Raw genomic sequence first — 18,865 nt, 5'->3', positions numbered from 1 at the left:
GCTGATACCCGCATATCACTGCTCCAATCCTGGTGCTCTTAAACAGGCAAATGCATGCGGTTTTCCAAAATACAGTCGTTAACAATGCCTAAGAACATTGGTTCATTTATTCCGAGCAACTTCCACACTCACTTTGAAAGCTCCATAGAGTGGGCTACTCCTGAGCATCGAGTTCAGGTATTTGAAGTTGTTGAAAGCTGCAAGCCACGGCGCCAGTGAAACTTCTTCACGTAAATACCTCGTGATGTTCAGAGGAACGTGGTAAGGCACGAGCCCTGCACGTTGTGATAAACATTATGTGGAGATTTGAGAAACGTACCAAAGCAAAAAATTTACTTATAAACAATAACTAATCATTGAATCCATTCCCGAATCATTGATAAGACTGCAGACAGAACTGTGGCTAATAATCGTGCAATGAATAGATCGATCAAAATGAAAATTTCAGAAGACAGGAAATACACAAAAATAATAAATAAAATAATCACGGGAATCATTAAGTTAAGTTTTGACCTGATTTTATATTAAGAAGGTTTTATGCAGGAATAATTGCATAAAATGCAGGAATAACTGCATAAAATGCACTAAAAAGCAGGTTTTTTGCAGTTTTATGCAGGAATAACTGCATAAAATGCAGAAATATGCAGTTTTTGCAGTTTTATGCAGGAATAACTGCATAAAAAATACCAGCTCGGGCCAGGTTGAAGGAGTCGTCGATTAGCTGGGCTCGGTGGACGTCAGGCAGCACCATGTGGTCCGTCAGCAGCTGGATAAGCAGTAAGTGCCAGTTGCCCAGGTCGTAGTTCACGCGGAAATATCCTAAAACAAGATACAAAAATTGTTTACGATTCTTGAAATTCTGTAAAATTAAAATTAAATTCTGTAGGAAATTAACCCTAGGCACGATATCGTAACCACTCTTTCCTCGTTGTGTAGTTCGGGATTCGGCTCATCGCTCAAATTCTAAAACCTTAGTGAACTATGATACTCAGACATGAAATTGCCATAAGGCTCTCAATATACTGTAAGGTACAATAACTTACCCGTTTGCTGTAAGTTGAACAAAACCCATTTGTCAAGAGGCGGTAGTCCGGTTACCGGCAGCTGGTCGTCCTGAACGGAAATAAATCGTGGATATTGAAAACGCAGAATATGTCGAGAAATAATTCCATATAAATATAAAGGTAATTTTAGAGAAAAAGTGCATTCGCCCAATGAATGTGCATTGTAGTGGAAATTTGGAATTGTTAACTAATAGAGCAACGGCAAAAACTAACAATTAACGATTGGTGATCTATAATGAGGAATTGAAATACAGCGTTTTGGGCCGGAGATGAGTTCAACTTTGAATTAGTGGCGAGCAAAATTTGGCCATCACTATGAAAATTGTCATGGAATTGAAATAAATCGGAAACATAAGATTGTAGTACTCAAGAATGCTCAAATGAGAAAATTTTTAGAATGAAGAAGTAATAAATAAATAAATAAATAAAAACTATTGCAACATATTAGCAGAAATCAATTGAAAAAATAATTATTAAATGTGTGGAATGAACATAGGAAATATCGCAAGTGTGAGCAAAAAATTAATAAAGATTATAATGAGTCCAGTTGAAATTGGATATTGAATTACTGTAAAGACAAGGTTATAACAAGTAATAGTAAATAAAATTCATGAGTGTTAGGTTATAAAACTACTATAAATACTTCAAAATATCACCTGTCTAACAATATGTTTTGTGCTCTAAAACTAGCTAACGGCTGCGGTTAGGATCCATGACAAATGCCTAATCGAATAAGATTGAGACACAACTTCAAGGCGGGCATAAATGAAAATACCTGAGGTCTGAGCCACGTACGTGGCTGTGTGTGCTCAAAATAAGGATATCGCTGGTCGGTGAAAGTCACCGGAATCCACCACCTCTGGACATCGACGTCAGAAGTGTTGCTCATGCCGAAGTGGAAACGTCTCTGTACAGATGCGAGTTCAAATTAAAAATTACTTATGACTGCTTATGATTTTAATTTGAAACTGGGAATGAAAGAATCTACTACGGGGAATGAAAGAATCTACGAAAATGTTCTTAAATCACTCCTAAGAACGAGTTCTGTTGCATTTGTATTCGATGAGAGTGCAGTTTTGGAATCAACCTCCAAAAGACTCGTGCATACCTGTTTCAAAGTTGCAGTGCTGTTATCAGGTCTATTGACAAACAGGACGGGATACCCGGCTTGTAAGGTCCAGGCATCTAATATCATATTCAGAGATATTCCACCGAAGAGCACGCCATCGTTCTCTGCAGCTTCGTTCATTGTTCCAAAAAAATTCTCCTGAGAAGCAGAGCTGAATTTGCTGCAAAATCAAGAAATTAAATATAATTATTCCACGTACGCAGCAGAATTCTACTAGACGACAATATACTGGGATGGACCTCATCACTTTCTATGGGTAAAATTTTTCATTTTTTCAGAAGTATATAAAACAGAGACTCACAATTTGTTTAGGTAGTTTTTCACGCCAGCCATGAAAGTATCTTCCGTCAAGAAATGCTGCATCATTCTGATGATAGACGCACCTGCGAGATAAATAATTATCTTCTACCAGCCATGGAATTCCCATCGAACCCTTCGAGTCAATACAACTCTTCATCGTTTTCACCGGTGATTGCAGCATCTTCGAAACCCTTTTAAATCCAATTCTAATTCGATTTAATTGAAATGTGTGCACATAGCAATCTGCGATAGAAATCTGGCTCATTATTACTCATACATTGGCAGCACAAATACGGTACGGATGTGATGTACTCACAAGAAATTTTTTGATTATGAATGCGATAACTTTGTGTTAATCGATGCGGTGCTTTGTGTATGTTAAAAATTCTGAATATCCCCAAATCATGCTGAACTAATTTAAAAAATAACGCATAACGTGATCATACTTGTCCCCAATTTTTACAACACTTCTCTTTAACTTCACTTCTTGTTGTTTGTTTGTCTGTCTGTCTGCTACAAATCTTATAATCGATATTTGACAACCTTCTACCTGGCCAATAGTTCTGAAATTTTGCACACTTGCGTAAAGTTGAAGACAATGCATGAATCAATTGACAGAATAAATAATTTTATAAATAAAAAAAATTGTTTCATTATTAAAAAAATTAAAGAAATATGCGTTTAAAAATTACATTTTAAAGACAACACTTCTGAAGAATCCGGTGTCTTGGATGTTACACATGTACAATGAATTTTTAATTTTATTTTCATATATTAAAAAATATATTTTTCAAAAATTTTTTATGATATCAAAATTTTGTAAATTTTCAAAATTATTTATTCTGTCAACTGATTCATGGCTGCATGAATCAGTTGACAGAATCAGTCTCTGACTTTATGCAATTGTGCAAAATTTCAGATCAATTGGACAGGTCAAATTGTGACATATATGGATTATAAGACTTGTGGCAGACGAAATTATTTTAATTTTTTTTTTTCAATACTGAAAAAAAAATTTAATTTATAAAATTATTTATTCTGTCAATTGATTCATGCATTGTCTCCAACTTTACGCAAGTGTGCAAAATTTCAGATCGATTGTGAATCGATTGTGATCGATTCTGAAGTATGTCAAATATCGATAATAAGATTTGTAGCTGACAAAATTATTTTTATTTTTTTAATATTGATTTTTTAAATAATTTATTCTGTCAATTTATTCATGCATTGTCTCCAACTTTCTGCAAGTGTGTCTTACGATTATTAGATTTTGTAGCAGAGAGACAGACAGACAGACAAGCAAACAACAAGAAGTGAAGTTAAAGAGAAGTGTTGTAAAAACAGTCACCCTTTCAAAAATAAAAGCAATTTTCAGATTTTTTCCAGACCAGTGTAATCAAAGTTAAACTTGTAAGAAAAGCAGACTGGGTTCCAGTTTTTTCCGGTGCATTTTTGCGGTCGTTCCTGAGTGACGGATAAATGATCATTATACGTGTACGTTTGTATGTGGCGAATAGTTGATTGCTTGGCGGATAGTAGACGAATAATTGATCGATTGCGGCCAATAATTGATCGGAGGCGAATGATTGATCGTATGTATATGGCGAATAACTAATCATGTGCACGTGGCGAATAAGTGATCACTCGCACGTGGCGAATAAGTGATCACATGCGTATGGCGAATAATTAATCGTGTGCATGTGGCGAATATGTGATCGCACACGGGTGGCGAAGAAGTGATCACTCGCACGCGGCGAATAAGTGATCATATGTGTATGGCGAATAATTAATCGTGTGTATGTGGCGAATAAGTGATCTGTTGCATGTGGCGAACATTGATCGGTCGCATGTGGCGACCGATCGTTTTCTTGTGACGAAAAAATGACCTGTACGATTGATATAGCCTTGGACTATGTATGTCGTGTATGTGAGGCCCCGCTAATTTTGTTTATATATAAATCTAATTGCGGTGGGCGACGTCTGAGTTGCCCATCCTTTGGTGCGGAATTAAGATTCGAAGTCACCATCAAAATGAGGGCACCATCACATGAGGGCAAAAAGTGCTCTTTTCTTTACACGAATTTAGAACACATTTTAAAAATCAGTATAGCATATCCAATCATTTTAATCAACGTGGAAACTGTTTAGCCCTCTTTTCGATCAATATGTAGGTAATGCATGTAGATGAAAATTTATTCTAAGTTTTATCTATCCGAAAATCAGTCTAGGGCCTTCTACAAAAAAAAATCCGATCTGAGAATTAGACTTCCCTCAGTCGGACTCACAGAGCATAAATTATTGTTAGAAGAAATGCAGTAATGAAGATTTGACCAATGCATTTATACTCGTTCGATGCTTTATGAAAATTTGTGACAGATTCTGCATAAATTCTAAAATTCCAAATTGTCATAGTTATAGTTAATAACTATGACAAGAGGATCAACAATGATTGAACAGTAACCGATGACGTGAGCTCTAGGTAGAAGAGCAGCAATTAAAGTGCTACTTTCGAAGTACTACTTCAAGATCCCGAATAAATTTATCGAACTAAAACTCTAAACGCGTGCTGCGTCTAAGCTTTACCAGGATTTCTAAGTAGAAGCCGAGCCAACTGCAACAACCAAACATGATTGAGGCTGCATCTTTCCATCACAGAAGACCCGGTGCGGTACTCAATAGTAGTTCTATCGTCCCCTTAGATAATATAATTATTTGAAATGATACATGAACGTGCGTTGATGTACAATGGCAAGTGTGGATCCTAGGCCATCAAAGTTCGTTGATGCATAATTGCAAAACAAACAGTTTCTGTATTCTTCAGAGTTCATCTTATTAACAAATAATCTATATACTCGATGAATCGATACTGAACTTTTTATCACCGCGACATTGACAAATATACACGGCAAACTGGTTAAACGTTGTTAAGGCGCCAGCAAACTTCATTTCTTTTATAAATGTTACGAACTTGTTCAGTCGGAACTAATTGATGACAGATGCTGTGTTTTGGTGAGGGCTTTCAAAATAATTGGCTCCTGGCCGTGGAAAATTTAAACCGATTTGCGGTAGCTATACGAAACACATAACGGTATACTTTAGTGTCGGAAACTGGCGATCATTTTCTGGAAATAACAACAGGTTTGCCTCAAATGTCAATTTTTTTCAATTGAAAAGATGTGATTAAGTCGACGTAAAAACATTAGAAAAATTCAATTTTCACCAGAAAATACGTCAGTTAAGCTTATGTTGATTGATTCACAACTGAAAATGGACGCGATCACGTTCAATGCCGGTTTTTATTACAACACTTCTCTTTAACTTCACTTATTGTCTGTCTGTCTGTCTGCTGCAAATCTTATAATCGGTTTTTAACACACTCCTACCTGTCCAATCGATCTGAAATTTGGCACACTTGCATAAAGTTGAAGATAATGCATGACTCAATTGACAGAATAAATGATTTTGAAAATGTAAAAATTTCATTATTAAAAAAATTTGAAAATAATTTCGTCTGCTACAAATCTTATAATCCATATATGACACAATTTGACCTGTCCAATCGATTTGAAATTTTGCACTATTGCATAAAGTCAGAGACACTGACAAAATAAATAATTTTGAAAATTTACAAAATCTTGATATCATAATTAAAAAAAAAGTTTAATAATTTTTTTTAATATTTAAAAATAAAATTAGAAATTCATTGTACATGTGTAACATCCGAGACACAGGATTCTTCAGAAGTGTTGTCTTTTGGATCTTCAGAAGTGTTCAGAACCACTTATGCGCACATCATTTATTCACTTCGTTCAGAAATTAATAGACATTGATATTTTTCAATTACCTTTACTATATGGAATGGCGTCGAAGACTTCATTTATGTCGTTGGGGTCAGCAACATGGGTGCGGACAGGGTGGGAGGCGAGTGAACTGTCATCCACCATAACGCTGCGTAGTCTTGATGCGCAAAAATAATCCATCGATTTCCACGCTGGAAAAAGCTGTAACGAAATAACACCTGAGCCAATAAATTTTTGGCCTGATACCGACTGATTTCGGTTTAGCTTTCAAATGGACTCAGTTGCTTCATGATTTACTGAAAACTATAAAAATGCAAAGAATAAATTGAAAACGTGAAAAATAAATTAATGGTGTAAACTCGTATTGTACCACTACTAATTATACATTTAGACTGTACACAAGAAGAATCAGTAATAGCTAAAATTGTGCAAGTCGGAAACGCCATGTTGATAGCATAGAAGTTAAAATACAAATGAAAAAGTAAATTATAAGTTTTGGGAAATTATTTGGGAAATGAGTCATTTTGAAAGCAAGACACTAATTTCCCCAAAAAAACTCACCTCTTGAATAGCCACAGCCGCCATGTATGTGGCGAAGCCCTCGCTCAGCCACAGGTCGGTCCACCACTCAAATGTAACGAGGTTGCCGAACCATTGATGGGCCATCTCGTGTACCACCAACTCAGTGGACAGCAGTAGACCGCTTGCTGTCGAATCTTCAGACGAGTACGATAGCGAACTTTCCCTGTCAATAAATACAACCTGTTAAAGAACATAATATTTGTCGCAGGTTCTTTTATTTAAAGTGTTTCTAGCATTATATCAGGATTGATCAATATGATTCTACAAAAATCCACAATTGTGTGAAATTTTTTGACCATAAAATATCGAACAAATTCTCAATAGAGTACGAGTAAATTTACTTTGGCTACCATAAGTCCCTTCCCTGTAAATAGATTGATTATTCATGGACACGAAACTAAAAAAAAAATACCTGAAAGTAACAAGGCCCCAATTTTCCATTCCGTGGTGAGCCGTTAGAGGCAGTCCCACCATGTCTATTTTGGGTACAGCGAGACTCGAATTCAAGTACTGCTCGAAAAAATTGATGCTTCGATCCCCCACAGAAATAGCGTGCGATGAGCGCTCCAGGATATCATCCCGAGCAAATACTGCACGATTAAGAAACTAATGATTTCAGTAATTGTCGGGTCGACCCGATTTACAAAGTTCTTGAAAATGAGGCTGCTAGAATTAAATGAATTTCTATTTGCGTCTATGTCCAGGAAGTCTATTTGCGTCTATGTTCTATTTACGTCTATGTCACCTTACCTCGAACTCGAGCCTTATTCTCAATAGTAATATTTGAAAATTCGGAAATAACGAATGCCAGCAAATAAGTTGACATCTTTTCCGTGCGCTCGAACTTGTCGAAGAACCAGCCTGGTTGATTTGGTCTGTGAGACACAAATAATTATAAACAATCAGATGCCAAGATAGACAAATTTAGCAAAATAGGTATTAAATGGTATTAAGTACATATATACATAAACCAGATACAAAATAGTACTACGTCGTGATAATTGAGCTGCGAGAACATCATAGATTCTCTTAAAACGCTTTAATTCTAACGTGGATTCTATAATTATATAATTTTATGATATGCATTCAATCTTCAAGAGAATTTATTAAGGCACGCATTATCCATAAAAATTCAAGTCAGTTTGTAAACGAGGCAATACAAATATGAAGTATCAGTAAATTCATCTCACATGGGGCTGGTCTCCCTGATAGGAGTGTTTGCGATGGCAGTCATGTGCTGCTGGCGCCCCAAAGTGATGTCGAATGTCGCTTTCAGAGAAGGCTCGTCAAAGCATGGGAAAGCGCGTCTTGCATTCGCCGTCCAAAATTGCGTGGCAGCCACAAATCTTTGGAATTCAGGTGCCATTTTAATAATTACAATGAGAAGCATACGCAGCGATAAAGTGTCCAGATAATTCGAAGCGTCCGAATCATTTTTGAATCGGTTGTAAATGAATAGATGCAAGGAATAAACATAACATGATTGATTTATCATGAACGGACGAATTTATTTCATAGATAAAACGTATCCATCGTCACTTATTGAGGCTCTTTATCTAAGCCACATTAACGCTAAATCAAGAGTCGTTAAGATTCCCTGCACATCATCTAAGTGATTATTTTTCCCGTGCTAGAAAAAAAAAACTGTTTGAAGCGTGAAATTTTCCATAGGTGAAATATTTCAATACTACTTCATGCATTTATAATATTAAACTGAAAAATGCCGCTTTCTCCTTTGAGAGCATAGGATTCGAAACCCTAACAAAATTTAGAGTCGCCCCAGCTTCTGGTAATCTGTCTCAGAAGCTGCCGCGTCCGTAAATTTTTACTGGGAAGCTCTCACCTTTGTCGGTCATCGAGCATCCAATATGCCGTGGAGTAGAAGCCCTTGGGCTCGTGATAGAGCTTGGAGGTGAACGCAATTCTCAGGGTGTAGTTAGCGTTTGGCTGCAGCTTCCCCCGTACCTTAATAATTGTCATGCCTGTCTTCCTATCCTTTTTGGACGCACGTATGGCCACGCGCTCCGACAGGTCGTTGGAGACTAACTGGCGCAATCCATAAAGTATAATTATTCATACAGCATTCGGAAGTTGTGAATTTCTTCTAAACAATTGATATATTACCTACCGAATAATTTTGTGTTTAAATCTGCAGAAAAACTATCAGAATCAAGTACAACAGTATAACGGTTTTCTACAACAGAATTTTTTTCTACATTATTATTTGTTCCACTGAGAAAATTACAACCTAGAACAATAAAAGCTGTATAAACTTATGCAAGTTTCGTAAGAAACAATTTGATGTCCATAACCTCTGCACCAACTATTCTAATCAGGTTATGATAACAAAAATGCGGAAAAAGAAGGCTGCTCACTTTAATGCCTCTGGGTTTGATGGTAATTCGTTGCAGGTGAATTCGTATGCTCGAGGTGTTCCTCAAAACCGACAGTTGAATAGAGACAAGTCCATCGATTGTATCGTTGATACCGAGGAAGGGTTGAAGCCTCAAGTCGTAGTGGGTTGGTATGATGGTGTCCGGTAGCCGCAATCGGCTCCGGGTGTGGTTTGATGAAAACGTCACAGAGCCACTCACCAACGTCTTGAATGAAAAAAATATAACTCAGAAGTCACTGCAGCGAGTGACAGAAAGCGCATTTTCTCGTCCGTCCGTAACGTGAAGTCACGGACGGACATGACGAGCACAATAGCGCCTTTTTTCCATAAATGAGAAAATGCGCTAAAAAGTAATTTTATAGGCATTCTGTGGAGATCACAACTTGGTGTAAACTTACAAGCATGGCTTTTTGCACACATAGATTTACAGAACCACAGAGAAGTTACTGGTAATTTTTTTCATTATAAAGCAGGATAATCTTGAATACTCGCTCGACTCAAAAATCTCGTTATGAACTTTTAAGGTCGATGGAAAATAAAATTAAGTAATATTCGTTTGAAAATGAGGTTTACACGTATTCAACCCCTAACTTTTGCGAAAAGAGTAAGCCAGAATTGCAGCAGAAAGGACAGGAGTTGTATCGATCCCCAAATGATATCGAGCTGAATATTCAGCGATTTACTGCTTCACAATTATGAAAAATATAATATAAATGATTATTGAAATCATTTATTAATAACCGCTGAAGCAACCTAATATTGGACTCTCGATACATTTTTTACCCGCCAAAGTGCCTAGAGAAAATAACTCGTGAAATACAAATCAAAATTGGCAATGCGGTACGAAACATGTAACATTGCGTACCAAATACATGCATCACATTAAATCTGATCATCACTTTGCTTGTGTTGCAGGCATCCGGTAGCGATTAGATTGAATTGCATTAAAACATTCTCATTTTCATCATTTTGTAAAGAGTCGAAATTTTTTTCTACCAATCTAAAATCTTTCTTAAGTGTTGATTGTTACATCTCCAAAAGCCCTCTCAGTTTCAAACGAGCTCCTTTCCTTCGAAACTAGAGAGAAAAGGACAGCAGAGTGATGAAGGATTTTGAAAGGTAGCTTCATCATGAAAATATCACCGACATGTGGATGCGTGGAACAACCTCCCTAACAGCATCGTTGACGCAANGAGAGATCGGGTTCAGAAGGCCGAATCCCTTGTGGAATCGAGTCACGAAAAGTACAAGAATCAGCAACAGGCCAGGGGCATATTTCTTCAGTGCCGACAATTCTATTCAATTCTAAGAGTATAAGGTAACAGGTGAGTTTAAATTAATCTAGTTTAGTCATAGCACGATCTATTCCAAGTTTCTTTATAGAATTTCATCTCATTACGGGGGCCAATAGGCACTTCGAATAAAACAATCGTTACATGTGCAAGGGATAGATAGCATTTCCCTGTCTCACTGAGAATTGTGTATAGTGATAGGAGCTAGACGATGTAAAAATTAACTTCAACTAGAAACTTACCAACACCAGTAGTGTAGATACCGTCAGAGCGCTGTGCAAAGTACTTGGATAATTTCTTAAAAATCTAACCATCTTGCCAGGAGCACCAACGCTCAAACGCCGTCTTAAATTCCAAAAAAAAACAAGTCCATGCAGAGAAGCTTTTCAAAAAACTTGGTGATTTGTACCCATTTTCACTCATTCAACACTGGTTTATTCACTTTACGAAACACTCGTTTAACCGTTTTATTGTAAAATTGTTAAATGCTTGAAGTTTGCATGAAAAAAATGGCAACATGAACGATGCGCACACCGTTCATTGTCAGCGACGGCAGCCGTACTAACTCCGTTCTTCCGTTCTTTATTGGCCTCAATTGCGTGAGGCGGGCAAATGGCATGAGGGCAGGAGGCGGTTCCCACTTGCTTTCGTCTGTGATGAAAGCACGAAAAGATTGAATTTTTAAATTTCTTCAGTCGACGGTGTGACCACAATCAGAATCAAAATACTGCAAGTGCCGCAACTTGATCATGCAATCAATCTACCTGAAAGTAGCGCATCAGCATCATTGTTATAACATGAAATGTACGTTATTACTACAACTCACCTCATTCCAAAAAGAAAAAAAATTAAATTCCAGTGGAAAGTGGAATAACGGATATAAGTTGAGAATTTATGTATCCACGTTTTGTTGCTGCTTGCCTATGCGCAACCAGCCTCACATGTGGAAAAAAGTTTAAAAACTCCCGGTTACGGCTGCGCAGCACGATTACAGACTTGGGACTTGCTTACCAAATAATTTGAATTTGATCCCGGGCAACTCCACGAAAAAAAAATTAAGATCAGTACTCACGGAAGTGAGTGACAGAGAGCGCATTTTCTCGTCGACGAAAACGTGAAGTCTCGGACGGACGGACGGACACGACGAGAACAATAGCGCTTTTTTCCATAAATGAGAAAATGCGCTAAAAAAAGTTCTAAAAAATTACCACCGTAGTGATTGTAGCCAGATCAATGCAGAACAGCCTAATTTTCTAGTTAAACTCATACTTTTTCGTATCCGTGAGAAAAAATTGAGCTCCAATAGCTACTTGCAAGATTTGGAGGCGTCGTGACTTAAATTAACCTGTCCAACTGACAAATAATTACTGCTTTATTTTTATAATAATAAATATCCAGCCTAACAGAAAACACGTAAGTTTTGTCAAGCTCATTTCGTTTTAATAGGCAAACCAGATAATACGGTTGGAAACACGTAGTGTAAAATTTAAAGACTTTGTTATCATTTGAGCTAGCTAGGCTTTGTCTACTAAAGTGTAATTGTTGTAAAAAAATTTTTACTGAATAAACAAATATTTTAATGCTGCCACAAGCTCAATTCAGTTAATCGAGCTTGGCCTAGCGGCGTTCGGGGTAACCCTTTTTAAGCCCATATTTAAACTACAACCAAAATAGCGATTTTAGTAGGAGCTAATATGGCCGGATTTCAAGTTGAATATACATGGAAATTTGATGAAAAAGTACATCACCGAACTCAGTTGCTCCTGACCTCATCCTACACACAGGGTGGAAATTTAAGCTGCCTCCGTTTGCCGACCGCAACTACCGTTACCTGCACGTTAAACCAAAACGTTTAGTTATTACTTAATACTTGCAATATTCTTCAGGCAAGAGGTGAATCAAGCAGGAGTTTCGCCGGAGATCAATAAGGTTCACAACTTGGAGAATGGTAAATTAATTAAGGTTGACATGAAAAGTTTCGCTTCTTGACCTAATTCGAAATGAAAATTCTGAGTAAAAAACGATTCCCAAATAAATAGAAGGCATTAAAATAAAGTTTCAGAGCTACAACGTAATGCAATAGGAACCCTTTTTCGCTTGGCAAATATCTTAGTGTGATTATACGTCGAATATTTATTCATAGTCGGAAGGTTCAAGACATTTTTTAGATTAAATTTGTATTATCAAGATGTTTGACGATGTTTATGAGGTTATCCATGTTGTGGTCTTAGGGAATCCTATGTATTTACATCACGAGTTCTACGTAAATGAACTCAATTTTACTGAATCTCACAAGCTAGAACTTCGAGACATACAAATGTTATTATGAAATAAGCGTCATAATGTATCGACTTACGTAATACGGTTTAAACACATCGATTTTCTAACGAAGTTACATTTCGTGGCAAAAATACATACTTCAGACTACCTCTACAAGAATCATATCAACTGTCTACATGTACAGACAGTACAGTGAATACACAACTTACTTTCAAGCAGCAGAGAAAAAATGACAGCTCTAGATAATGTTAGGTCATTTCATCATCAGTTAACAATATCAAAAATTTCAACTTCGATTTGCGAAGACAAGCCGATTCCAGAGATGGATGAAGGGATTTTCATCTGATGGTCTTACTTAGACTAACATCCTCATTTATAAATTTAAACTTTTATTGAAAATTTTGATCAACATCCTAGGTCATACTATTAAAGTACATCATTGATGAATACACATCAACCATATAGTTAAAGACTATATCTTCTTAAAGGAAATGAATGGCATGCATTGCTTCGTACAGTTCAGAATATCATTTACAAAGAACCCTTCTTTTGAGTGCATGTTTTGATAGCAGTCGATTGTCAGATCATGTACAATACAAAGACAAATTTGGCACCGAAATTTGATTAATCTCGCAAAATAGGAATATTAATCAATGATTGGACTGGAATCAAATGATAGGAATTAAACTAAGAATATTACTCAAATGATTAGACTGGATTTGAATTCATATTCACAACGAGAAGAGGTTCAGCATAATATTCCCCCTTGTCTTGTCTTAACATAAAATAAATTGGAGACAATTTCTTCAAATTGTTGCTTTGAATTTTTCTTCAACTTTGAAGCTTTGCGTAACTCTCAACATCTACGAAATTTTATCTTCATTATTGTAAAACTGCATCTAGTTTAATATATTATCATTGCTTGATAATATAACTATGAATTTCCTACATCATTAGTTAAACTAAAGCATCAAGGAAACAGTCACGTTCATTCTATCATATTTATCAGACGGCACATTAAACTCGAAACCGATGAAAGTTTTGCTGTTGGGTTCATAGAGATCGGTCGGCATTAGAAGTAGAAGGGATTCATAAAAGAGCCAATTTCCTAGAAAAAGCAACGGTGTTGTTTTTGATTATATGTGCATGCAATACATTACCTTCATCAAGGAAAAGTTGTGGCTTTTAGTTTTTGGAATACGAGGATCCTTTCAACAGCGGCGTATTGTTCTAGGCAAATTTTTTCGACAGAACTCACAACAAACGACTTTTTAATTATTTTAAAAAATGGGTACGTTAAGCAGCCCAGTTTTCAATGATAGCAGAAAAATTAAGGTTCACACTTATAAAATATTTTGTCGAGAAGAAGAACACGCTGAAAGAAATGACTTATTCAAAACACTAATTCAGAGTGTTTTGAATCCCTTGTTCATGAGCCACTTGCTGATGTCTTCATAGTGAGCGTCCATCCAAGCGATGTTGTTCTTTGTTCTCTCGATACTCTGGTCGACGGTGCGCTTGCCGCTCTTCAGGTTGTCCGAGTTCGCATCTCGGAATCGAACGATCTGCCGGAAAATGGGATTTGGTCACCAAATTACTCCGAAAGCTTAGGACATAAACGATGGATTTCGTTCATTAGTGTTACGATACTCAGGTACATTAATAAGTACATATATAGTCTGCAACCAGAATATTTTCGTAGTTTCACTCGTACTACTATGATGTGGAATACATGAAGGGATGCAAGTAAAAAAATAAGCGGTTTCAACTTCATGCAAAACATATTAAAGGGTTGAAAATTTTGTCATGCCTGAATCAGCCAGATGGAATTACTTATGGTTAAATGCTATCTACTTCCACAGACGTCAGCATCAAACTCTGTTTCAAAACGACTCACGGTTCGGGTTTATATACAGATTATTTAAAAATGCTATAAAATTAGCATAAAAAAGATGAAGATGCTCCATAGATAACGTTGTTCCACAGATAACGTTATCCTACAGATAACGTTGTTCCACAGATAAAATTGTTCCATTTTCCATGTCCTGGGATATCATTTAATTTATCGTGTAAGCCCAAGTCTATAAACAAAATTTAAATTGTACGTTGACTTCGTCTTCCAATCAGCGGAATCATTGAATGAATCTCAGCGTCACGCACCTCCTGCATCATGAGCTCCGAGTTGAACTTGTTGGTCGCGTACTCGACAAGTTGACCGAGCGTGAAGATTCCTGAGCCGAAACTGCAACGGGAGAAAGTGGCTGGTAAAGAGTTGGAAAAGTAAGCGACATCTTCTAGTGACTTATGTAAACAAAGAAAATTATGGAAACATACTGGTATCTAATGATTAATTCTTGATTTTTTTTTTAGTTTCTGCTTTGTTCAGCCTAGATGCAAAAGTCGGGCAACTTTAAAATTAAGCAGATTCTTCCGTTATCAATTTAATTTCTTGGAATCTTCTGCTGCAACAGTCGACTAGGGCTTGTTACTGGTTTTGGTATCAGCCTAAATGCTTCCTATTCACCAAGTACCTTGCAACTAAAACATAATACTACATTATTCTCAAATTTTGAATTTTGAGGTCTACTCTATTTACATCAGTGCTTCCCTCCCACAGCAATAGGAGAACCATAAGCTCTGGCAACTCACTACTCAGTTATGGCCTTCCAATTATTCCGTAAATAATTCCAGGCGACATCCTGTCCGTATTCGTTAGAAGCGACGGACGAGAAAACTCTGGCGATGTCTTGCTTGCGTATATCGCCTCCAGCGACGAACGAGTCTTTCATGTACCTTAAAAAAAATATTAATTATGAATATGACACCAAGAACTAGGCCTAGATCTAGGATGCATTCAAGAACTGTACTCTAGGTAGCTTTCAGATATTTTTATCTAGAAATGCTATGAAGAGCATGCGAAAAGAATCGTGCCTCAATGCCTCATCTTTCATTCTAAAAAAAAAAATAAATGAATTTTTAACCAGAATAATGAACGACAGTTTTTCAAAGAGTTCCCAAGATGCAAACTTTTCATCTAAATATTTAGACCTAGGACTCATTTCAGACTATTATGATCGAACAGACAAGAGATTTTTCGTTTACAGATATACCAACATTTTCAATGTTATTCGTATCGAAAAACATGGCATTGAGAGTTTCTGTCAATATAAGCAAAGGATTATAACAATCAATACAACGTTAAGTGCCATAGTTTTGAAAACGCGCTGAAAACGCATTAGGAGCGTGAAAGCAAAATATTACAAATATCTCACGAACCTTTAATGATTGATTCGAAAAAAAATGCTAGAAACAAACATCAAATTATACCTGAAATTAAAAGGAGGACAAAGGTTCAATAAACCATTCCACATCGTGAACGTACTTTGATAAAATCCAAATTTCCTTTGAGCACCCGAGGCCACGCATCATCGTAGATTTCTCAGAAGCAACGTTCGACTCGAGGTATTGTGACCAGAGGAAACGCCATTCATCCTCACCGCCTTCAGCAATGGCCGTGCAATACACTGCAGACTTCAGGTTCGGCGAAATGATGCTAGAAATAACAAATTATTCCGTTAGTGAACTCACACCCAAAGACTAAAATCTCAGCTTAGTTGCTAGCCTTTATCTCGACTAAGTCACTGTCAGCAATAAGCCTACGCTGCACAACATGCCCCTACAATCAGAGCCCACAGCAAGGCAACAAATAATTTGATGACGCAAGAAAGAAATATTGAAGAAAGAAACGATGGAGGTACACGCACATTATGCAGGGTATAGCTAACTTCTCCGTATTACACGTATAGCTAACTTCTCCTAATTCGCTCTTATCTTCGTTATGCGCCAGGCGCCGCTACAATTGCAAATGACTTCTCGTGGCAACTATTGTGCATATTCCCTTGCCCAGTGCCAGCACTCGCTAAAGTCTTTCCAACTAGCTGCCAGCTCTTTTCCTACATTGAATGCTCTCTGCATTGAATACATCTACACACCTATATATAACAATCCCACATTTACGCCCTAATACTTATACTACATCGGCACACCTATAGACAATCCCACATTTACGCCTTAATACATCTACACGACTATATATCATCATTCATTTACGCTCTAATACATCTACACACCTTATGAAGGAACGCCATTCCGAGATTGAAAAAAATCCAAAACCAGGCCCTAAGATTCAATACAATCACACACTGGTCCGATTTCATACTCTTAAAAATAACACGAAAAACTGCGAAGTGCCTGCTAAAACCATTTATCTCCAACAACAAGCACGATAAACATGGTACACATTTAAACGAACGACCACCATTCAATTATCCCACCCACATTCTCGTCAGACGCCAAAGCAAAGCAACACCCGTTTTTAAGAGCTCCAACACACTCGCACTAGGCACCCATCTACACCTCTGGACACGTAAACACTAACCCCACATACACATTTGATCATTTGCGTTTGATCGTCAGTTATTGAATGATGAGCGTCAGAACGTGCTCAATTAATCAAGTGCAGTGGTTCGATCATCATTGCGGACAGACGAAATTCAGTGAGAGTGCTTACATGACTTATTCAGTTAAGACAAACAGACCTACCGCTAACCCAACAACTACAGTCCCAACCTAACTCACGATTCGCCAAATTCAAAATCTTGATCATCTCCTTTACTGTCATGTCTTATTAGGAAAATTACAAAAAAAATATATGTACTGATATGAATGATGAAACAAAATAATAATGAGGCTAAAACGCATATGGAGTACAAACCCTTTTTATTTTTTTAGCTTGTAAATATTGAAACCCGATTCACCGCTCACTACCACCTCTCGTTTATACCACTCTCCAAACCAAATGCAACTTCAAAACACACCAGAATCCAAATAATTCGGACAGCGTTTTTTTCCGTTTGTTATTGTCTTTTCCGTTTACCTTTGCTCTTTCTGGCCACTATGTGCCAACTCTTGTTTTTCCCTCGCTTTTCTAGGGGCACCGCACACACGCGCCACCCTATGCTCAGTTCAGATCGGCGAGATCAGTAACGTAAAGAAGCTTGACAGTGTGACTCACGGCTATGTTGTGGTGCAGCGCGTTCTGATCTCATTGGATATTTGGTCAACAGTCAGCAGCACACGAAGAATCAACGTTTAGTTGCCAATTTTTTATCATACCCCACCCTATGCAATGGTTTACCGGAGCCACAATGGCGTTCACCTGAATTCCAGAATCTCACCAGGGTTGAAAGAAAATGAAAAGATAAGCAGTACTAATCGGTCATCACAACTAGATGAGATAACGACAGCTCTCACGGAAATACTGTAGTGAAATGTTGAGCCAAAAGCGAAAATCAAACTGTTCCAAGTAGGCAGCGGAAGTGCTTAAAATTTGCAAATTTCTCACCAATAGGCGCTAAAAGAAAGCTCAAATGCTCGCAGAGGATCCTAGAACTACTACAACACCAAATTTTCCAAGTAGTCGCCCAACGGCTCCAGTCGCTCAGTAGCATTTCAAATCTACATCTTTTCAAGTTCAATTAATATACACCATTGCTGTTAAGTTCCAAGTTGAAAGTAAAAATCTCACCTCTTGTCAGCTGGTTGTTCCATCCAACGCTTGAAGAGGCTGACAACTTGGGTGACGCAGTCTTTATAATCAAGAGAACACATCCACGAGATGGCTTGAACACGAATGAGTTGATCCAGGTGAGGATCGTTAAGATTATCAGCAAAGCCAACTTTCTTGTAAAGAGGCTCCAAGAGAGAGATCAGGTAGCGCTGTATCGCGAATGCAGAGTAAAAAAAATAATGGTGGAAACTTTTCATATATTTAGTTGGATAACGCAATCAATTCTCTCCGCACAGACAACTGACATAAAAATAAAGATCAAGTGTTTACCTGAATATGGCAGCCAAGCTACGAGTTAGTCAGGTATTTCGAAGATACAAGAAGAATATCTTACCTTGAATGCACCGTAAGAAGCAGTTCTGCTGAGCATGTTCTTGACGTATCCCAAGTTGTT

General features: G+C 37.3%; 2 protein-coding genes across 2 annotated transcripts; both read right to left on the bottom strand.

Annotated features, from left to right (window-relative positions):
- Positions 1-132: 132 nt before the first annotated feature.
- Positions 133-11,305, bottom strand: LOC108675598 (aminopeptidase N-like; the record flags this gene model as incomplete). Its single annotated transcript, XM_018163620.2, has 14 exons — positions 10,805-11,305; positions 9,251-9,475; positions 8,719-8,921; positions 8,066-8,221; positions 7,626-7,750; positions 7,288-7,465; positions 6,855-7,038; positions 6,338-6,494; positions 2,495-2,576; positions 2,173-2,353; positions 1,840-1,971; positions 1,044-1,113; positions 688-819; positions 133-275 (listed from the first exon to the last, which is right to left on the bottom strand). Coding segments are annotated over exons 1-14 (2,040 nt in total), but the record flags the coding sequence as incomplete, so codon positions are not given.
- A 1,403-nt stretch (positions 11,306-12,708) lies between these two features.
- LOC108675596 (aminopeptidase N-like) lies at positions 12,709-18,620 on the bottom strand (the record flags this gene model as incomplete). Its single annotated transcript, XM_018163619.1, has 5 exons — positions 12,709-14,407; positions 15,003-15,084; positions 15,492-15,635; positions 16,225-16,395; positions 18,430-18,620. Coding segments are annotated over 5 exons (747 nt in total), but the record flags the coding sequence as incomplete, so codon positions are not given.
- Positions 18,621-18,865: the final 245 nt, after the last annotated feature.

The sequence above is a fragment of the Hyalella azteca genome, unplaced genomic scaffold (genome assembly GCF_000764305.2).
Source record: "Hyalella azteca isolate HAZT.00-mixed unplaced genomic scaffold, Hazt_2.0.2 contig5578, whole genome shotgun sequence".
NCBI classification, from domain to species: domain Eukaryota; kingdom Metazoa; phylum Arthropoda; class Malacostraca; order Amphipoda; family Hyalellidae; genus Hyalella; species Hyalella azteca.
Note: the sequence above shows the minus strand (reverse complement) of the source record. Positions and strands in the feature narration are given on the sequence as shown.